At 39.2% G+C, this 23,832-nt stretch overlaps 1 protein-coding gene across 2 annotated transcripts in view; it reads right to left on the reverse strand.

Annotated features, from left to right (window-relative positions):
* COL24A1 (collagen type XXIV alpha 1 chain) overlaps positions 1–23,832 on the reverse strand; it is a 245,139-nt gene that overhangs the window by 86,218 nt on the left and 135,089 nt on the right. For both annotated transcript variants that reach the window (XM_020795023.3, XM_072997896.2), the window contains 7 exons: positions 14,150–14,203; positions 11,913–11,966; positions 7,676–7,729; positions 4,717–4,770; positions 1,060–1,113; positions 621–665; positions 461–505 (listed from right to left, as the gene is read on the reverse strand). In XM_020795023.3, coding sequence (XP_020650682.3) covers positions 461–505; positions 621–665; positions 1,060–1,113; positions 4,717–4,770; positions 7,676–7,729; positions 11,913–11,966; positions 14,150–14,203 — 360 coding nt within the window. The remainder of the gene's footprint in view (positions 1–460; positions 506–620; positions 666–1,059; positions 1,114–4,716; positions 4,771–7,675; positions 7,730–11,912; positions 11,967–14,149; positions 14,204–23,832) is intronic.

Below are 23,832 nucleotides of genomic sequence, written 5' to 3' on the forward strand. Positions count from 1 at the left end.
ATCCACAGATAGCTTCAAACTGATCAGTGGACTAGCAGATGGTAAATAGCCATTTCACGTTTTTCTCCCCAAATCTGTATTTACTCCCTCAGGCTCCTCCCATCTCCTTTTGCATCACTATTTGGACTTATAAAATATCGATGAGGGATATAGTATAGGGACAAGTATATCTTAACTTATGGGGCAAAGCACTGTTGAGGTGATTTTTGGTGATCAATCAATCAATCAACCTTTTATTTTCTTTCTGCCAGTCTTCTGTCTAATTTAAAACCACCTATGAGCTCCTTTAAACCACAAAACAGCTTATTTTCTTAATAGCTTCTACAACAAAGCAGTTCTGATTAACTGCGATTCATCAACAGAAGCTCTCATATAAAATATACAAAACAATATGGGCAAAATGTAATGATTATATTGACAGTATTTTTAAAAATCTTCTATATAAGCATAAACGACTTACTGGTGCTCCCGGGCTACCTCGTTCTCCAGGGTTGCCAGCTTTACCCTGTTGAAATAAAATGAAGGGAAAGCTAGTATCATACGGATTTCAAAGAAAGGACTGGTTCAAATTGGTACATTAAATATGATGGCTGGAAAAGCACTACGTCTCTAACACGTACAATGAGTCCAGGAATGCCTTTTTTCCCTGTGTCTCCACGCTCTCCCTGAGGGAAAAGGAAGCAAGATAAATTTAACTGTGCATTTACTAGTTGATTAGTTCTTTAAGTCCTTTTCTGAATCCCAAACTACTGGCATTTATCACCACATATATTAGACAAAAGCAGAGTTCCTCTATCATATATTTGTTTGTTTTAAGATGTATAGATTTCTGATGAAAGTCCTCAGAGCACCTGACAAAAGATTAACTCATCACAATTAATTCTGAACTCCAGAATGAATATGATGAACAGAACCCAGAATTAAGGAACAACACAGTGTTGAAAAACTGTATCCCAACAGAACGAAGCTTATTTTTAAAAATCTACTTTCTCACAATATCATAGTGCTTTCTGGAACACACTTCCTTGAGCACAAGAAAGATTAACAAGTGAGTATTACCTTAATACCTTGTGTCCCTTGCTCTCCAGGAGGACCATCCTGGCCTCTTGGTCCCTATAAATTAAAAAGATAATTCCTTGTATATACTAAAATAAATAAATATATTTTACCTGGATCAAACAGAACCAGCCTGTTAAATAACTGCAACTTGCTGCCACAACAAAATACATTTTATGTACTCTCAAGCGAAATCCCAATTGGATTCTAGCTCATGTTCACCAACTACTGGAACAGCTTCTATCCCTTGTGAAAGGACTGTGAATTCAGTCCTGCTCAAAAATTATTTTTATTACATTAGGGTTCAATATTGTCCACTGAAGATGAAAAAGAGTAGCAAACTGGTACAAGAATATATTTTCAAGGGGTTGCAACTGTAGATGAAAGAAAGGCTTAAGCCTCCTCTACTCAAGTGCTGCTTTGACTCCAGCCAACAAAACCAATCTTCCCTCTGTGTAGGAATTACATCTGGAGTCAAAGGAGAAAAATACTGCATTGCTGTAAAATAAGAGAAGGAATGGAAACAATTTTCCCAAAAAGAGAGAGAAAAAGAGCTAATCATGAGTGAGAAAGTAAAGGAAGAGAAGGGCAGAAAGGGAGAGAAAGAGAAAACTGGAGAGAAGGACAGGGAAGGAAAGTGGAATGGCAGAAAGAGAGAAAAATGGGATGACCCCTCCAATTTACCCCCATTTTTGGTTTAGGTGCTTGCCTGGAATGTAGTTCATAGGACAATCCACAAAAGAAGATGGCCTTTGACCTAGGAAGAGTTATCTACTTATGCTATCCATATAAATATGTGGAATCTTCCACATGGAGCATTCGGATGACTCCTGTCGAGAAATTCTCTACCAAGTATAAAGAGAACCACTCCAAAACATTTCTCAAATGTTACTAAGTCATATGGCCAGAGATATTATCACTTTTCAATATTTCTAGAAATATCTAAAATGGAAAAGGTCCATCTATGTTTCATTTTATGAAACAGGCAAGACAATATGTAGACGTAGGTTATATAATATTTGAATGTGAGTCTTAGTTAAAATAGACCAACAAATGTACATCCAGAGTGGACTCTTACACACTTCTATGAAAGTATAGTAGTATTTCTATAAATAGCACACTGTGACTCATTGCTGGCATGACTGAACTGTATCAAACAGAAAGCATCCCTTCTCACTGCAGTGAATGAACAATTAACAAAATACTGTATGTCCTTTGACTGCGGTCAGTTGTGATGGTCTGCCTAGTGTATAAATAATACCATATAAACAAAACTGCTACAGCTGTATCACTGCCGAACTGTAGCCATTGCATATTTCATCTAATGATATAGATTCAACTTCATTTCAAAGAAAAACAAAGCATTTGGATTTAGCATTTAAGAACTTTACACATATTTTCTGTGATTATTATTACTATTGTAAGATAGGTTAGTGATGGGGGCACACCACAAACAGCAGGCAGAGATGTAGCATTTTACCTAAGGTAGTGAATTTGTAGTTGATTATCAAATTATATGTTACAGATACCGTAGAATGATATATTACTTATTATTAGAACTGCATTCACATTACCTCTATAGACATGATTCTGTCTGAGAAATTAGGGAGTGACTAGATGGAAGGCTGTTCTGGGTTGATGCAAAGTTTTCTATACCACACCCCAGCATTTTCAAACAGCTGAAATTGTTGTTGTTCACATGGAAATGTTTAACGTTTATAAACCAAGTTCTGCAGCTCATTTCAGCTGTTTCTTACTGTTATCACATATTATACACTAGGCTCCCCTGAAGGACTGAACTGGCATGGCAAGAAAGAGCAGAATAATATTAATAAAACTTTAATAATGAAGTACTGTCTTTTGATCCCATTCAGCTTACATAATAAGTTCAGAGTGATCAATCTCCAGGTGCAAACATTTCCACTATGGTGCCTACATGAATTCCGGGACGTGGTGGCGCTGTGGGCTAAACCGCAGAAGCCTGTGCTGCAGGGTCAGAAGACCAAGCAGTCGTAAGATTGAATCCACGCGACGGAGTGAGTGCCCGTTGCTTGTCCCAGCTCCCGCCAACCTAGCGGTTCGAAAGCATGCAAATGTGAGTAGATAAATAGGTACCATCTCGGTGGGAAGGTAAACAGCGTTCCGTGTCTAAATCACACTGGCCATGTGACCACGGAAAGATTGTCTTCGGACAAACGCTGGCTCTATGGCTTGAAGAGCGGGATGAGTGCTGCCCCCTAGAGTCGGACACGACTGGACAAAAAATTGTCAAGGGGAACCTTTACCTGCCTACATGAATTCCAAGTTGGCCTGGATATTGCAGAGGAGTTTTCTTTTTCTTTTTCTCATTCAAGTTCATACTGTTTTAAAAATGCCCAAGGAGGGCACTAAGGCTAAATAGAAATATCACCAGCATTTACAGAACTGTTTTATAAGTTTCAGTGTAACAGTAAGTAACTGAGTCAGTCCTTGATATCCAGCCACTGCGTACTTGCTGTCAAAGTACAGTCTTCAGAACAGGAACAGATTTACTGGGGATTAAACCTTTACGTAAATGGCAGGGAGCCATGCAGTGATTCTAGTTCAGTTGGTTATACATGTTCTAGTTAAGCCAGGGTCCCTGACAAGAGAAGCAGGACCTTCAGTTGAACAAAACACAGCTCGTATCTTTCAGGAGACAACATACAACTAAAACACAGTTTTGGCTAACGTTTACTTACAATTACCTAAGTCCAATGCAAAGGACCAGAACCAAAATGTCAGCATATTTTAGGCTGAAGCTTTTACTGGCACCAACTAAGCCTTAGGAGCACCATTTTCCCCTTTTTGAATGAGGTGGGGGAGAATGCACAGAAGTACTGAACAACACTGTGACGAGCAAAGGGCTGTGCAATGAGCAAGAACACCAGACATGGACTCCCTGAAGGCTAGCTTCACATCCAGGGCCTGATACTGACCATTCCTGGCGTACAGAAGCATTGTTTGTACAGTGGTGCCCCGCAAGACGATGTTAATTCATTCCGCAAAAATCGCTGTTTAGCGAAAACATCGTCTTGCGAAATGCAGTTCCCCACTGGAATGCATTGAAATCCGTTTAATGTGTTCCAATGGGGAAGAATCGTCATCGTTTTGCGGAAATCGCCCATAGGAAAACCGTTTTGCGAAGCGTGGATCAGCTGTCAAAATTGTCGTCTTGCGAAAAACGCCCCCCCCCAAAAATCCCGTCTTGCGAAGCACGGACCAAAACATTGTCTAGCAAAAATCGGCCAAAGGAAACACCATTTTGTGAAGCGCTATAGCGATCACAAAAACTCATTGTCTAGCGAATAAACCATTTTGCAAGGTAATCGTCTAGCAGGGCACCACTGTAATTACACCTTTCTTGCTTACTAACTATCCTCAATTGAATGATTCTCACCATTTCATGGCCAACAATTAAGTGTGCTGAACTGAATTTCTTCACATATCTGAGGAAGTGAATTATAATCCACAAAAACTCACACTGAGATAGTTTGTTAGAATTTAAGGTGCTACCCTTCTTTTGTTTCTATTCTTGTTATACATGAGAACAGATAATCACCTAGTGAATATCTTTCTGTACTGCTGTACCTAAGAGTTTAGACAAGCATATTTTAGATAGAATAAGTTACTGCTACTTACTCTTTGACCTTTAGAGCCTGGTGGTCCAGAAGGCCCTCTTGTCCCTGCAGGACCCTAAGAATTAAACAAGGTTTTGAACATTAATGATTTCAGAAGATCAGTTAAAATAGCTTGAGAATCTAACCATTAGCAAAAGATATACAGTTGTGTTCAAAATTATTCAGCCCCCAATGCTGTAAAGGGGTTTAGGGACTATAGTGTACATTTGGAATTGTATTCAGAATGAAATCCTACAAGGACGTTTTAAAGAACCAAATGCAACTAAAATAACATCAATTGTTTATGTAATACAGTAGTAAATGTTTCTTTTGTGGTTTCTTCATTGCCACAATTATTCAACCCCTTAAAGACTACCACTCTGAAGAAGAGAGGTTCATTCAGGTGTTTTCGAACAGGTATTGAAAACACCTGTGGATGTCACCGAGCACCAATCAAGCATAATAAGCACCAATTAGGCAGCTTTAAAAGGACTGTGATACTCAGCTCCTTCTAGACATTTACTGGTGTGGTTACAAACATGGTGAAGTCAAGAGAATGGTCCAGGAAGACAAGAGAAGAGGTGATTTGTCTTCACAGGAAGGGCAATGGCTATAAGAAGATTGCAAAGAAGTTAAACATACCAAGAGACACCATAGGAAGCATCATTCGCAAATTCAAGGCAAAGGGCACTGTTGAAATGCTACCTGGTCGTGGAAGAAAGAAGATGCTGACTTCGACTGCTGTGCGCTACCTAAAGCGTAGAGTGGTGAAAAGTCCCCGTGTGACTGCTGAGGAACTGAAAAAAGATTTGTCAGATGTGGGTATAGAAGTTTCAGCTCAGACAATAAGGCGCACACTGCGTAATGAAGGTCTCCATGCCAGAACCCCCAGGCGCACCCCCTTGCTGTCTGCCAAGAATAAGAAGACTCGACTGCAGTATGCCAAAAGTCATGTGGGCAAACCACAAAAGTTGTGGGATAGTGTTCTGTGGACTGATGAAACAAAATTAGAACTGTTTGGGCCCATGGATCAACGCTATGTTTGGAGGAGGAAGAACAAGGCATATGACGAAAAGAACACCTTGCCTACTGTGAAGCATGGCGGAGGGTCAATAATGCTTTGGGGCTGTTTCGCTTCTGCAGGTACAGGGAAGCTTCAGCGTGTACAAGGTACCATGAATTCTCTTCAGTACCAGGAGATATTGGATGAAAATGTGATGCAGTCCGTCACACACCTGAGGCTTGGGAGACGTTGGACCTTTCAACAGGACAATGATCCCAAGCATACCTCCAAGTCCACTAGAGCATGGTTGCAGAGGAAAGGCTGGAACATTTTGGAGTGGCCATCGCAGTCACCAGACTTAAATCCGATTGAGAACCTCTGGTGGGACTTAAAGAAAGCAGTTGCAGTGCGCAAGCCTAAGAATTTGACTGAAATGGAGGCTTTTGCCCATGAAGAATGGGCGAAGATACCCGTAGATCGCTGCAAGACACTTGTGTCAAGCTATGCTTCACGTTTAAAAGCTGTTATAACTGTAAAAGGATGTTGTACTAAGTACTAAGATTGAATGTCACTTGGGGGTTGAATAAAAACTAATAATGATGTGAGCACAGAAAAGACATTTGTGGTTATTTCATTATAAACTTAAGGTTATATTTCTCTGACCTACAAGTGCCTCTTTCATGTAAATGTAAGCAAGATGACTGAATGATCAAAATCAATGTCAAAATGGCCAAAACATTCAATTTCAGTGGGGGCTGAATAATTTTGAACACAACTGTACATTCCTGAAGTGCTTAAACCCTGGCTGTTTACAACCAGAACAAGAAGAATGATAAATGTTTCCCGAACTATCGAAAATTGTTTATTCAGCTGGATTTATATACTTTTTCTAGATAAGAAGTGATAATATGATACAAACATGAAAAATTATTTACACCTGCTACTCACTTAACAGATTAAAATTCCGAACCATTTAGATAAAGGGAAAAAAAACAGCTACATGGTTTCTAGGTGACTAATCCATGTGAAGGTTAAAATGTGTTACTTTACTCTGCAATTACAGCAGTGGTTCCTAACCTTGGGGTCCCCAGATGTTCTTGGATTAGAACCTCCAGAAATCCTGACCAGGCAGCTAGTGGTGAAGGCTTCAAGGAGTCTTAATCCCAGAACATCTGGGGACGCCAAGGTTGGGAACCAGTGACTAGAGTTACAATTTTATCTTAAAGAGCAGAAACCTGATTTCATGACCACCTTTTCTCCTACCCTTCCTCCAAAAAGCTAAGAGCAAGAAAATGGCCATGCCTCTTCCCCCTCACAGCAACCCTCTTATGAAAGTGGTCCTTAGGTTAGGCTGATATTTAACCAAACCGACAAGTGAGTTTCATGATCAACCAATGATTTAAACCAAATCTTCCCAGCCCTATTCCATTACTCTATCGGCTGTACTAGTCAGCTTTTAAAAAAACTAGAAATTCAGGATTTTTGAAAATTATTACACTTTTCTAAGCAAGTTCATTAGAAAAACACCATTCATGTGACACATTATTATTTTACTATACACAGTTTTTTTTAAAAAAGCACAATGATCAATCAATAATGAAGGACAGATTTTTCAGGGTGATGTGGAAATGGATGAAAACTATCTGTGTTGAAACAAAGCCTCTTTTGCTGGACCCAAGCACTGCAGCAATCCATCTACCTATGTAAGCATGTTCTTGTTTTATTGATTTTATAATAGTTAAGCATGAGCTTGAATGTCTTTTTTTTTTAATCAACCCTCACTGGGACTTTAAATGTTCTGAAATTTGTTGGCTTATATCCATGGCTAGTTTCTCTTCTTCCTTTCAAGTTGCTATGTTTCCAAAGTCTTTCTGCAAAGATACACTAATTACTGACAAAGCTAAACTTAAGCTATAACTAAGGACTAATGCCCAGTAGGATGCACCCAACAGTTTTTTTAAAAGTGTTTTATACTTACAGGCAATCCTTGTGGCCCTATACCACCAGGGCCACCTGGGAGTCCTGGATAACCCTGAAAAAGATGATGTAGAAAAGTTTTTATTTGTTATAGCCTGCTTGAACTCTAATGGTTGCCCAATGGCCTGCCCCATCCCACTGCTGTTTGCAATTTGAATTTGATCATGACACTCTGCCAGCCAGCAAAACTCAAGAGAGCACTGCTTATTAAGACTGCTAATTGTTCCTTGGGAAGGCAGGATACAGTACTAGAAAGCTGAAAGGTCTTTTCAGAACAAATAAAAAATTGAATGAATCTTGCAGCTTGTTCCAGAGCCTGGCCTTCTGAGGCAGGAGAGCTCATTGGATGGTCTTCTCGGAGCTTTAAGTTAATTTGATAAAATTTAAATTTTTGTGCACATACCTGGTTGATTTCTAAGTGGTTAATGATCAGAAGTATTCTTTGCACCTCTGATCAATAGTCTTTTGAGTGCGTGTGCGTGTGTGATTTCTTTTTAAAAAACTACCTCCCATGTCCCTGGGAACATGGTAAGTGGAACTGCTTTATGAAAAAGATATCTTTCATCTGCCAGCTTCTGGCAAGATTTAGTTCACACACACATCACTCTGTATGAATAGGGCTTTACCATCTCAAAGAAACACAACATCATTGTGTGAGTTACTCCAGACAACCTTCTATAAATAAATGATAATCAGCAACAGTAAAAGGCCAGTATAAATAACATTCATGTTATTCTACCATTGTTATTAACGACAGAGGTTCTTACATCCTTTACAGCACAAGCTTTAATGGAATATACCTGTACATCAAATAGGCTGTCACCCTTCTGTTAAATACCCATTGACTTACTTTCCGACCAACCAAACATCATATTTATATTTGTTGCCATTTTATATCTCCTTCTTATTATGTCTGAGGAAGTGGACTTGTCCACAAAAGCTTACATTAAAATACAACAGATTTTATGCTCCTGTCATGTTTTTGTCTTTTTTATTTATTCTTTTATATTAGTTTTTCTTTACCTATGTTTGCACAGACTAACATGGCTACCTCCTCTACAACTAAAAAGCAGTGTATCCGACATTACTTTATGTTCCTTCTTCTATGTACCATGTTTCCCCAAAAATAAGACAGGGTCTTATATTAATTTTTGCTCCAAAAATGCATTAGGGCTTATTTTCAGGGGATGTTTTATTTTACAGTTACTGTATATCATCTTCTGGTTGCTGCACAATGCAGCACAATGGTGGAGGGTGGGGTTACACTTAACTGGGGCTTATTTTTGGGGTAGAGCTTATATTACGAGGGACGTGGTGGCGCTGCGGGCTAAACCGCAGAAGCCTGTGCTGCAGAGTCAGAAGACCAGCAGTCGTAAGATCGAATCCACGCGACGGAGTGAGCTCCCGTCACTCTGTCCCAGCTCCTGCCAACCCAGTGGTTCGAAAGCATGCAAATGCGAGTAGATAAATAGGGACCACCTTGGTGGGAAGGTAACAGCATTCCGTGTCTAAGTCGCACTGGCCATGTGACCATGGATGATTGTCTTCGGACAAAAATGCTGGCTCTATGGCTTGGAAACGGGGATGAGCACCGCCCCCAAGAGTCAAACACGACTGGACAAAAATTGTCAAGGGGAACCTTTACCTTTACCTTTATATTACGAGCATCCTGAAAAATCATACTAGGGCTTATTTTCAGGTTAGGTCTTACTGTTGGGGAAACAGGGTAAGTAACTCTCAATAAAGTAAATACATTTATTTACTTTATTACGATCAACAGATCAGTACCGTAATTTTTTCCAGTAAGTTGTTTATTTATTGGACTGTATTGTTGAATGCAAAATAAGGAAGTTAATAAAGTCAACAAGGACAGAGGTCAGAATCTTCCTGGTATTGCTGAGGTCTTTATGAATCTCTTTTGACCTGGGGAAGCCTCAGGGTGTGTGTGTGTGTGTGTGTGTGTGTGTGTGTGTGTGTGTGTGTGTGTGTGTGTGTGTGTGTGTGTGTGTGTGTGTGTGTGTGTGTGTGTGTGTGTGTGTGTGTGTGTGTGTGTGTGTGTGAGTGAGAGAGAGAGAGAGAGAGAGAGAGAGAGAGAGAGAGAGAGAGAGAGAGAGAGAGAGCATTTAATATCGGAAAAATGCTGATGGTGGTCCTGCCACTGTGCCTGGAACTGGCATTTGCAGTTTTCTGATATTAAAGGCTCTCGTCATTATTTTGAGGTTCCCAAAGGCTTACTTACTTAAAACCTTTATTGGCATTAAAAGGGGATAAAACAGCAGTAACAATTTATGTCATAGTGTTACAAACCAAGAAGGACGGGCGTGAAGGTAAGAACTGGGAGGGTGATGCGGGGGGAGGATGGGGCAGGGGTTTTGACTTGGAGACCGCTAAAAGAAAATCCGCTACCACGCTAGTAATGGTCGCCGAGTAATCGCTTAAAAGGGTGGGGAGGGGGTCAGCTAGGGAAACAAAAAGGGACGACAGAAGGGGTTCAAGGATGTTGTTTCTTAAATGTTGATGAGTCGGGCAGCGGAATAATATGTGGTCTAGGGTATCGGGCTCAGATGAGCAAGAGAGACAGAGTCTATTGATGCGTGGTATGTTTGCAAATCTTCCAAAGTGAACAGCTGATGGGAAAATGTTTAGTCTTGCTAGCATAAAAGCCCTCCTTTTACTTGGATTAATTAATTTACTAAAATAGTTTGAGGGTCTACCGAGTGAAGGGGAAAGGCCGAAGAAGTGAGGGGAACAAATAGGATTTAAATTGGGGAGTAATAAATTGAGTTCCTGTTGCCAGAGTTTAGATTTGATGATTTGATGGGCTCTGTGAAGGGTGGTGTCTGAAAGAGATTCGGGGGAGAGGTCCAAGGATGCGAGCTTAGTATCAAGAATATTGAACCACTTGGATGAAAAGGGATCTTTTAGTAGGTCATTGAGTATGGAATCTGGTTGGGTATTGAGGTGTAGTCTAAGCCAGAACTTGAAGGTTAGGGACCAAGCGATAGTAGAGGGAAGGTGCATGCCTAATTCGAGTATCAATGTGGACAATCTAATTAGGTTTGGGACTCCAAGAATCCTTCTGAGAAAGGAGGCAGCGACTTTATCAAGGTCTTGATTAGCAGCCTCGATCCAGATTGGGGCTCCATATAGCAGCTGGGAGAGGATTTTGATTTGAAATATATGGAGAGCAGCCGGAATGTACTGGTTGCCACTATTGAAGTGGAAACGGGCGACTGCGTTTAAATGTGGCATGGCAGACGAAATGGCAGCTTTACAATGGTGAGTCCAGCTGAGTCGGGAGTGGAAGGTGATCCCCAGATATTTGAAAGTCTGGACTTGCTGGAATGATAGATTACCAATCTTCCAGGCTGTCGGGGCCCAGGATTTCGAGAAAACCAGGATTTTTGTTTTCTCGGGATTGATTGATAATTCATTGGAGAAGCAGTATTCTTGGAAAGAGGATAGCAGAAGTCGGAGGCCAGGTTTAGTGACAGACAGCAGCACTGCGTCATCTGCATAAAGAAGAATAGGTACAGGGACACCATTGAGAGAGGGAGGGGAGGTTCCAGAGCTAGGAAGAGCGGGAGGCAGATCTGCAAGGAATAGATTGAAAAGTGAAGGGGCAAGTATACACCCTTGGCGGACTCCTTTGTTGATAGGGATTTCGTCGGTCATGGAGCCTGTGCCATCGAGGCGAATCCGGCACGAATTGGAAGAGTGGAGGCGTTGGATCAGGAAGAGAAGGCGGGGGTCGATCCCCCAGTTGGACAGTTTCTTCCACAGTATGTCCCTATTGATTGAGTCAAACGCTCCTCTAAGATCAATAAAGGCCGTGTACAATCTGGCTCCATAATGAACGGAGTATTTTTCTGCGAGAAAGGATAGTGTGAAGGCGTGGTCAAGTGTGGAAGCACCTGGGCGGAAACCTATTTGTTCTCTGCCCGGGAGGGCTTTTGAAACTGCCCAGGTTGTGAGTCTGTTGAGTAGTAGTTTGGAATAAAGCTTCCCAATGGATGAGAGGAGGCTTATTGGTCTGTAGTTATTCGGTGAGGCAGGGTCGCCCTTTTTGTAAATGGGGTTCCCAAAGGCTTCCCCAGGCTGAAAGGGATCCCTAAGAAGCCTCAGAACCTGAGGGTTGGGCATACATTAAATTAAAGACCAGTGTCCATGGCTGAAATCATCATCCTTCACATGTGTTGAGTTTCTCATGTAAATCTGGAATCCCAATAATCACTTACCATGACGCCTTTTTCTCCAGGAGGGCCGATTGGACCTGGGTTACCTCTCTCTCCCTTAAAGATAAGCAACAAAAATAAAGCAACTAAGGGTCAGGTTGTCATTATAATGTTCTTTCTCTCTGTCAGAAGATCAGAGGAGAATGGTGATGATGGGCTGCAGAATGAAAGCTACAGTAAAAGTGAAAATGGTGACTTCTGTGTCTAGAACACCTTTTTACATTTCTATGGGGAGGGAAATAAGATTCATAGTAGTTTACTTAACTGTGTTTCTTTATGCACAATGACTTAAGTGCAGAAAATCTAATTGTGCACCTATGGCAATATTTATCCTTCCTGTTCATTCAGAGGTAAAGTGGGAAAATATCATGGTAAAAAACGGCTTTCATCTATCTGAACAAAGTATACAATTGTGTAACTCAGCTGTTCCTGCAAAAGTAGGTGGATGTAGATTTCATACAATACAATCTTTGCACACCAAGAAAACCCAACCCTTTACAATTAAATTGGAAACATTATTTTCAGTGTGTGAAATGCTACATTGCATAGAAATAAGCAACTGATGTGGCAACTGCAATATTGTTCTGTTTGTACTTCCATTCTGTGCAGATTTATTTATTTATTTATATATATTTATATATATTTATTTATATATATATATCTCCCACCTATCTAGCCAACTCAGGACCACTCTAGGTGGATCACAATCATCAAATAATAAAGATATACATATATAAAACAGCATAAATAATAAAACTTTACAAGGGAAGAAACCAAGTAGAGAGGAAAGAAAGAGGATCATCAGGGATTGTCTGGAGGAAAGGCATGCTGAAATAACCATAGATTCATACCATACTTCAATTTCTATTTGAAAAAAACACCAACATATCAGAAAATGCTTTTCTCAGAATATTTACAATTATGAAGCAATCAAAAAATAATATCCGTACTTGTAGTTATTCCTTAGTACTACTTACCATGGTTAACATCAAATTCACAGTTTGTTTTTCAGTTATTTTACTTTGAAACTGACATAAATTGACACTAATTTTTCACATACTCATGTAACTTATGATACCATTATAGGATAAAATTTTCATCTCGTATTTCGTTTTTCGAATTCCTGCTATTAAACTGGGTGAAAGAATTTTACCTTCAGGGTAAAAATAAGGATGCTAGATCATTTACCTTTCTAGCATAATCAAACCTGACATCCAGTCAAATAATAATTTCCTGTGTTTAAATTTAAGAAAACGAATAAATAAAATGCCTCTTAATTTTAAAGGAGCTTAATAATAACACTTTGAAATGCATGTTAAAATCTGTGTGTCCCAAAACAGAGAAACCTATTAATCTCCAAACCCAAATCTTCCAACTATTTTATTAGCATCATTTTGAAACCCACAAACATAGCTCTTGTAAAGATTCAAATCTAACCATTTTTATGAGAACTGTAAATCTGTTTGTATTCTCATCACCTTTGGGATGTTTTAAGACAAGTGGTGCTATACATAATGATCTTATGATTTTAATGAAGAGTAGGTAATAAATAATTGAGAAAATACAATTTTATTTAGAAACTACTTATTTAAAAACTACTGGATTGTCACTCAAGACGCAGCTCAACAAGACAACAGATCCATGACCAGGTCTTCCATTACTGTGAAGATAAAACATTGTTGGTGTGGCTCTCACAATATGGATTGGCATCCGAGAAGGTGCTATTGGCTCTATTAAGGAAAATTTTATATTAAATGTAGGTTTTCCCCATAGGAAAAAAAACAGTAGCTATAGTCATGCTGATTTCCTGAACTATGGCAAAGTTGAAGAACCCTTAGAAAATGTTAGGGATCCCACAGTCATGCCAAGACACTACATTATGCCAACAATTAAGAGGTCCAAAACATCTTATAATGCATTTTTCCTTCCTTGGTTTCTGGGAAAAGGAGGTGTATTTAGACTGTCAGCTGTATCTATTTATATATCCAGCACTGAATTGCAGAACAGGGCTCATAAATACTTGGAAATTTTCTAGGAAACAGTTTTAAACCCCTTTTAACCCCCATTAGAGATGCTAGATCCAGTCACAGAACTTCATCAACTCATTTAGCTTGTCTCTGCATTAAACAAGATCAATTGTTCAATCTAAATGAAAGATATGACATTCTACTGCTTTTGGAATATTACTAGGAATATTACTAATGTTAGTGAGATCATTACATTGCTAGATATTAGCATACCTTCTCACCAGGACCTCCTGATGGTCCAGTTTCTCCAGGTAAACCAATGGGACCCTTTAAGGGAAAAAGAAAAGTAATTCAGTGGATAGTCTATGGCCCTGCCATCATCATATTAATGGCCACACCACACACCACAGCTATTGGGAATCCATATAGCTAATTCTTAGAAGAATTTCTTAACATTTGTCATGTGTGGATAGATCAGTGAGTTGGAATAAAGAGTTTGATTCCGTACTGTGCTTCCCAGGAGATGAACCAACCTGTGTATCCTTGGGCAAGCTGCACAGTCCCAGAGCGCCCCCAGAAAAAGGAATGATAAAGCACTTCTGAGAATTTTATACCCAGGATACCTCGGCAAGGGGTCAGCATAAATCAAAACTGACTTGACAACTTATTAATTACTACGTCTTCCATCAAAATACTGCTTCCTACACATCATTATGATTGCCACATTTAGTACTTTCACAAGATACTCCACTAGACTAAAGTTCACTCTGTGAAAACTGCAATATAACTCAACCTCCTTCTGCTTTCTGAATCAACAGATGAAATCCTGTTGCAGAACTCCACCTGAGGAACAGGAAGGATCCTAGCCTCAGCAACAGCACCACCACCACCAAAGCAAGTGACTGCTGCTTCCTTTGGTGATTTTGGGGTGGAAATAACTTATACATACTGCAGTGAAACTACATGCACTATGAAATCATTAATGAAGCCTTTGATCTGCAGCAATCTTCTGCTGCTGCTGATATCATTCCCCCCTTTGCAGGCAGGGCTTCACAAGACTGGACAACAATCGCGAAAACGCATATGCTCAATGTACATCAGAACTCCCTGGCAAATCTATAGTCAGAATAAACAGCAGTAATGATAAGGAAGTATTAGACGGATCTTGAAAATTCCTTTCTTTATGTGTATGTTTGAAGGTTGCTGCATCATCCTTTGAATGTGACAATGTTAAGTTTATTAGAAAAATGAAACTGTCACTGGATCTGAGCCATCATCCCACTGCAATCACTCAGATGGATAATTAGTCAGCTACATATCCTACTCCTGCTTTGGGTCCTTAGAATATGAATTTAGGAGGTCTAATATCCACTATTATGACCTTGTGCTATGAGAAGTTTTACAGATGAAGAGAGAGAGAGAAATGCTTCAGACATATAGACAGGTAAATAAATAAAACACATCATCAGAGATTCTTCGTGGATGCCAGACTGAATCTCAGATTAGAGACATGTTTGAGAACAGACAACACAGTCATTTGGAATAAATTAATATGCAACGTTTTCAATTTCATGTGGTTAGATGTTCGTGCAATAATCACACCTTTTATTAATGTATTTTATAAACAGTATAATGTATAACATTTGCACATTGTTTTAACTGTACTATTCTATCAAAAACCATAAACAAGTGTACAAAAGTGAAAGAAACTGTACAAATTAAGCAAAAATAAGAACACAGCAAAAAAAAATTCAAACATCATCAGTGCATGTAAAGCTTCTTTCCCTGCCCAGCTTCTGTTTAAAATGACCAAAAGGGAAGCTTACTTAATATAAAAAAATTATATTAGTAGCTGCCACTCCTACCCCTTCCCTTTGCCTCTTCAAGATGAATGGAGTCTCCAACTCATCAACAGATGGAAAAAAATGTTGTGGGGTCTATGTCCTGTTAAGAATTATAAACAAGAGAGAAAAATATCTAAAAAGTCTACAGGCCTAGCAGCTTGTTCTTTCTTCCCTTAACTGAGAAATTCTGTGGTATGTGAACCAAGCAGAAGATGTATAAGGCTCGATTATTTCTAAGAAGGAACTAAACTTGATTAGGTCTTTAATAAAAATAGGGTAACACGTTCAACAAGATAATGCAAGGTAGAAAAATCACAAAGTCACTTAATAGCTATACAGTGGAATTGGCAGAATCAAAGTGAACCTTAAGAAAATAGGGGTTTTACACTAACAGTTCTCTGAAAATGTGAGAAGAACAGGGAACTTTACAACTATGTCAGTGTACTCTATGGCCCTCAGCATAGTCTATGGAACACTTGATGTTACCTGTCCCAAATGCTCCCAATGTTTCTCGTTACTAGGCAAAAATTAACTGATATATGTATTAACTACTGTGTTGCTTTTGACACCAAGCACAAAGAGAAGGGTCTGCTTTGTACATCTATGGCAGAGAATAAACTATATTCAAATATGTCTAATTAGCAGTACTAAGAAAAAAATACTTCATTAGTTGCCATAGCAGATAAAATTGCAGGCACACATTCTGTATATAACTAATTTTTTCAATGTAAATTTAGAGTTGAATTTTAAAACAGTTACCTTGTTGTTTTTCATACGTTATTCAATGTGTTTTTTTAATGTAATGTGAAGTCACTAATTCACTCCATCTAAGTAATGGGCAAAATGATTATTCCTGAAGCCAGATGCAAAACCGTTAAAAATGAAAAGCAAAATTTTAAAATAAGTGCACCAACAAAATAAGCTTTAACTTTGCAATACAATTCGCTAAATAACCATTAAATAAATAAAATGTCTTCTATGGAGGAACTACCAACATAAACTTGACCAAACTCTGGGAGGTAGTGGAAGACAGGAGGGCCTGGCGTGCTCTGGTCCATGGGGTCACAAAGAGTAGGACACGCCTTAACGACTAAACAACAACAATAAAGGAGGAGCTTTTAGAAGCAAAGAAACATAGAATCATGGAGTTGGAAGGAGCCTTGAAGGTCATCAAGTCCAAACCCCTGGTCAAGACAGGAATCTGAATCAAAGCAGATCTGATGGATGGCTGTCCAGTTTTAATTTTGTAACATGTTTGCAAACAAGTCCTATTATTTCATTGTGTAAATAGGATTTATATAATTTCACATAATTGGAATTCACCATTTCTTTAGAATTCAGACTGCCAATGTACTAGCTGTAGAATGCTTTCGCTATAGCTGATGTAGCTGTCTTGACAGCTCTGTGAGTTAGGCTGTGGAGTTAGAGGGCCCAGATGAGACTCCAGGGAGAAGGGCTCTCCTACGTGGTATTAGGTTAGTTACATGGCCCCAGAACATCCCCAGAAGAGGAGAACGGCAAACCACTTCCAAGTATCCTGTACTTAGAAAACCATTGAAAAAATTTCAAGGGTTTTCTAAGTACAGGATGTTTTGCTTTGTCAGAAGTTGGAATCAACTTAAAAGCACAGAATTATTGATATTTGTCTCTACCACTCCTTTGATTTCAGTTACTTTAAATGCTAAGATAGTAAAAGTTAAAAATAAATAAAAGTCAAATCTGACAATAAAAGAAAACAACTTTTCACAGGGAATATAAAAACGTATCTTTTTTGCCATAATGATCTTTAATGAATTTTGCCAACAAGCAGAAAACATTAAAATACAATAGGTATTATTACCTTCTTAACAAAACTAATGAACATGTCCTCTACATAAAGTGAACGTCTCTTTACAAAAAATGAGAATGAATAAGGTCTTTAAAAACACACATGTATGCATATAAAATACCCTTGCAAACATAATGACGAGCAATAGAGTGTTCCTCAATTTGCCTGCTTTCCCAACATCACAATGTTGTGCAAAGGATAGTGCTTGCTGTTATATAAAAAGAATGGTAATCTCCTTGTCCCCAGTGTGGGTGCACATCTAAATGTGATGGAGTTTTGAGAATTTCAGGGAAGCTGAGAGCAATGCAGCTAAGAGATTAAACTCTGTTATGAGTATAGATTCCTAGCAGGGTCAGCCTGGGTGGAATGTTCATGGCTGTAACACCACAGCACGATGCATCCATCTTCTTCAGGAATTAACAGTCAAATGAACATGTAATTCCAATGATGATGGAGGAGAAGAAATTCTTGAAAGGCAGCAGCAGATGGGGAGTAATCTTTCGCAGACAATGGCAATGACACTCAAGATAAGTCTTGCTAGTACTTTGAAGAAGAAAGCAGTGGTAAACTACTTCTGAATATTTTATCTTTCAAAAATCCTAAGATAAGACATTTCAAAATGAAAGAAGCGATAGTGCTGGAAGATAAATCTCCCAGGTTAGAAGGTGCCACTGGGAAAAAGTAATGAATAAGTACAAATAGTTCTGTTAGTAATGAAAAAAGTCAGTTAAAGCAAAGAGGACATCCAGCTGCTGATGTGCACAGAGGTAAAAGGAAAGCCATATCCTGCACCACACATGTAACTGGAATATAGAATGTGAGAATCATGAATCAAAGTGAGCTTGAAATCACAAAGAAGAAAAGGAATGTTTAAACACTTTAATAGGTCATCAGGTAGTTTGGAGCTTTGTGTCACCACTATGCGGATGACACCCAACTCTATTTCTCCTTTCTTCCTTCTACAGTGGATGCCTTTCTGTCTCTTGAGCGCTGCCTGGATGCAGTGCTGGGGTGGATGAGGGAGACTGAGGCTGAACCCGGACAAGACAGAGATCCTGTGAGTGGGTACCTCTAGTGTCTGTCAGTTGGGGGCCTCCCATTCATTTGGTGGGGCTACTCTCTCCCTGAAGGATGATGTTTACAGTTCATGCATACTTCTGGACCCAGTGCTATCGATAGAGTCCCAGGTAGCATGAAGTCTGTGTGGCCTTACATCTGAGGTGGATCACCTAGCTGCATCCCTACCTTGACACCAGTCCCTCACTATGCTGGTCCACACACTGGTAGTATTGAGATTAGACTACTGTAATGTTCTTTACATGGGGCTACCTATGAGGCTGCTGCAGAAACTCCAGCACATCCAGAATATGGTGGGCAGATTACTGAGTGGAGTGAAGAAATACCAGCATATCTCCCCTACATTAGCCACCTTGCACTGGCTACCTGTCCATTTTCCTGCCAATTTCAAGGGGACCTTGATGTCTAACAGAACACTTCTTCCCAACAAGTTCAACTACTTGATCTTCCCAGGCTGGACAATTGAGATTATTGGCCCAAGAAAGGCCTGGAAAGAGAATACAGTACAGTGGTGCATCGCACAACGATTGCTTCATACAACGATGAATTCACACAGTGATGGGTTTCTTTGAGGAATTTCCCCCATCGTTTAACGATGTTCTCTATGGGGGAATTTCACTTAACGATGTCCCTTTTTCGCTCCTGTAAAGTGTCTTAAACTGTTAGAAACCTGTTTTAAATGCTTGCAATCGTTAGCCCACCTCCTGAAACCTATGCAAACATAATTTGGTGTTGTTCTGAGTCGTTGTTAATTTTTGGTGATTTTTTAAATTCCCCATTGAAAGCCTTTGAATGGTCCGTTCAAAGGCTTTCAATGGAGAATTAAAAAAAATCACCAAAAATTAACGACGACTCAGAACAACACCGAATTAAGGTTGCATAGGGTTCAGGAGGTGGGTTAACGACTGCAAGCATTTAAAACAGGTTCCAAACATTGTAAGACTTAAAAATGAGCGAAAACGGACATCGGAAAGGACTTCAAAAGCACTGAAACCGGCTTCAGTGCTTTCGAAGCTCTTCCGTTTTTGCTCATTTTTAAGTGTCTTACAATGTTTGGAACATGTTTTAAATGCTTGCAATCATTAGCCCACCTCCTGAACCCTATGCAAACGGACGGTCCAATGCTTTTCAATGAGAGAGAGAAAAAATCACCAAAAATTAACAACGACTCAGAACAACACCAAATTAAGTTTGCATAGGTTTCAGGAGGTGGGCTAATGATTGCAAGCATTAATCTGTTCCAATTGGAACGGATTAACCGGTTTTCAATGCATTCCTATGGGAAATGGTGTTTCACAACGATGTTTTCACATAACGATTTTTTTATGGAACCAATTAACATCGTTAAGCGAGGTACCACTGTATTAGAAACTGAGAGTTCTTGGCAGTCGTCCCCCACCTCTGGAACAGCCTCTCGCCTGAAATGCACCTGCCCCATTCACTGGGAACCTTCAAACGATCCCTTAAGACATGGCTTTTCAGACAGGCTTTTCCTATGGCAGTCTCAGCATTTATTTCTGCTCTGCCATCTTGCCTGTTAAATTAATGATATTTATGTTGATGTCATTTTGGTTATTAGTGATTGTATACTGTAATTTTGATTTTTGTAAAATGATTATGTTTGATTTTATTGTTATTGTTTTATTAAACCACCTAGAGTTGCCTTGCAGCCAGATGGGTGGTATAGAAGGTGAATAAATAAATAAATAAATAAATAAATAAATAAATAAATAAATGAACGAACGAACGAACGAACACACACACACACACACACACACACACACACACACACACACACACACAATACTTGGAATGAGCTGTCTGCTGTATAGCTTCTGGAGAACCCATTTTTACCTTCAAAGCCTTTTACAGCCTGGGCCCCATTTAATTTGGAGGCTGGCTGCCCAGGTAAGATCAGCAACTGGTGATGTTCTGTGGTGCAGGATACAGGATATATATATATATATATTTTAAAAATCATGTCATCTTTTATGAATAGTTAGTGATACATCCCAGACCCTACAAGTGGTTTCATCAAGGAACAATTTTAAAAGCATCCTATTACATGAGCAGCAAAGAATATAGAGGCCATCCTTCAAATGTCTCAAAGTTATAGAAAGATCTTGCTGACATGATGTGAAGTGGCACAGTTCTTCTGGTGTTTCAAGTACTGTACATTTCAAATCATATCTCCTTTAAATGGCCTAAATTAGATCAGTATGGATGTCTTGTTTTTTAGTACTCTTCCTACAGAGTCCTCAGTGAGTGAGTTACTGTTAGAGGACTAAATAAAATCGAATTGTTACTATAGTGCTTCTTTTGCAAAGTATCTGAAGACTAGGATACAAATGTCTCAAACTATTTAATACATATTAAGACAAAGAAGGAGAGACAAAGCAGGGGAGAACAAACTTTTGAGATTGTAAACACTTTCTTGTCTGGTGCCTTTAGGCACTTCTAAGGAGACACAAGCAAACACTAGGCAAGTGGTTATTTACAAGCCTCACCCAAGATGGATTTGGCTAACTAAAGCTGAATTTCAAGCCTGCCTCAGGACAAGTTTGCAAGCTCCCTTTCTACAAGTAAAATGCAGGTACTGCTAACTACCTGCTATGAAAATCATATTTCGGCCCATCTTCAAAACAGGTGGCAGTGACAACAAAAAGGGTAGTGTAGGCTTCCTACTTAGGTGTTAGAAATCCCATCCACACGTAGAAGACGGCTGCAATACAGCTGTGTTCCTACATAAAAATGGCAGTAGCCGAAAAGATTTTAATCTCTGCGCAAATATCTTTGAGGCTTTGTACAACAGCCGCACACAAACTGGAAGAGACAAAACATGTTGCATTGTCTTGACATTTTAATTGCTTTTTGATTTTGCCTATACAGTGGTGCCTCGCTTGATGGGGATAATCCGTTTTGTTCAAATCGCTGTTAAGCGAAATCCTCGTCAAGCAAAATGAAAAAGCCCATTGAAATGCATTGAAAACCGCTCAATGCGTTCCAATGGGCGAAATACCTCAGCGTCCAGCGAAGATCTTCCATAGGGCGGCCATTTTCTGGTGCCTGTAATGCGAGGAATCCGTCCTAAGCACAGCAGGGAGCCATTTTAAACAGCGGGTGGCCATTTTGAAACCCGACGATCAACTGTTTTCTGATTGTCGTAAAGCGAAAAATCAGTTCCCGAAGCAGGGAATCGATCATTGTGAAGCAATTTTTCCCATTTAAAACATTGTTTTACAATCGCAAAAGCAATCACAAAAACTTCATCGTTAAGCGATTTCCTCATCTAACGAGGTAATCATCAAGCGGGGCACCACTGTATTTCATGCGTGTCCATGAGTCTGAGTTCTGCAACACTTTGATATGAATACAGAAAGAATGTGAAAGAAGCATTACTGCAAACATCTTTTGCTTCCTCAGAAAGTCTACATTTTAGTTAGGATAACAGAAACAGAATCCTTTTAAGATTGTTCCTTGATGGAACCACTCATAGGGTCTGGCATGTATCACACTATTAATGAAAGATGGCATGATTTTTTTTAAAAGGAAGATATTAAAGCATTCTATCCTATCTGGAGAGTATTTTATGTTTTTCTCCACTTACAGAAAAAGGGATAAAACTTTGAAACTAGGGCCAAGATTGCCCTCAAAGGCTTTTAGGGGCTTTTAAAAATTCTGCACACAAAAGCTCCCTTCTCAGCATCTGCCTACAAACTCTGCAGACCTCTGCATAATTCACATTCAGCACGTTTATAGTGGAATACAAATGTTTGGTCCTGGTTGTGGGGAACAAAAATGGATATATATATATATATTCTTGCTTGATAAATGCCCTGCTCCTCCTGAATTATGTTTTTTATTTTGCAGACTACATTTTTTGATAATTTGATAATTTTGATAATTATCAAAAAATGTAGTCTGCAAAATAAAAAACATAATTCAGGAGGAGCAGGGCATTTATCAAGCAAGAATTAGAACTAACAATAAGAAAGTCTCACATTAGGAGGCAGACTTTTAATGAAATCAGGAGTTAATATGAAAATATCAGGCCCCAGGTTTCCTCAGAAATAGAGTGCAAGCAAAAGTGGGTAAAACTGTAGGATCTGAACACAAAAATCTCAGGATCTGAGTCTCAATAAATGAGCTAAGCAGATCAAGGATGTCACTTCCTCTCCTTAATGTTTATCACAGATTTACTGTAAGACACCATGAAAATTAATAAGTTACTGGGTTTTCATAAAAGCACTGTCTTTTGAAATAACCATTTGCTACCAGTGTGATAATCAGATCTTGTAAGTTATATATTACAGGTAAGTATAAACTATCACAAGATATTTGTTTTATTAATGAGGCAACATCACCATCACAGTATGTTACAGTCCTTACGTTGAAAGAGGGCCAAATAATTCTTTTAGATCTTAGTCAATATTAGAGTCTGGGGCAGAGTGCTGCCTTGATGCAAGAGCCACTTAAGTTTTCTAACCTTCAGCATACAAGATGGCTGTTGAAGGGATATGTAGGTGTTTATTTGTTACCCTTGAACAACGACCCTGTATACACTATTCTATGCAGCTCACAATAATGCTGTAGAACAAGATACCCAGATATGTGACCATATTTCCTGAACTAGCCAACCATTGGATATTAAAGGCAAAGATGAGTTTTTGGATGTGTATCCCTGACACATGCATTTTTTCTGGAAAATTAATCAGAAAGTAGATTCCACATCTAACACATGCTTAGGGTAGGCGAACCATCTGTCAGGGCATCTGCTGTGTGTTAAGGAACTGGACTACAGAAAAATAATTGGAAGCACACTGCATGCTTACTAGGGGGAGGGAAGAAAGAATCATGTAATAGCAATAACAGCTATCTATTAATATATCTTCAGCAGGAAGAATGTAACCAAGCAGTCACCCTCAGCCAAACAAAACAAAACAAAACCCAAAGGCCATCAACCCCTCCTTGCCTAAGCAGTTACTTGCTGGATATGTATGTTTATATATTGCCATGTTCCACCTTCGCCTCTTATGCGACAGGAGAGCACAGCTATGTTTACTGGCTCACTTTCTCCATTATTTCACTTGTGCTCTGGTGTCCTCCATACACAGCAATGCAAATGTCTGCAACAACAAGTCCTGAAAACTCATAAGGCCTTCTCTTGCCATTCAGAACCCCACAGAGACCTACATGAGCAGCGTGGA

Source organism: Pogona vitticeps, chromosome 4 (assembly GCF_051106095.1).
Source record: "Pogona vitticeps strain Pit_001003342236 chromosome 4, PviZW2.1, whole genome shotgun sequence".
In the NCBI taxonomy this organism is placed as follows: Eukaryota; Metazoa; Chordata; class Lepidosauria; order Squamata; family Agamidae; genus Pogona; species Pogona vitticeps.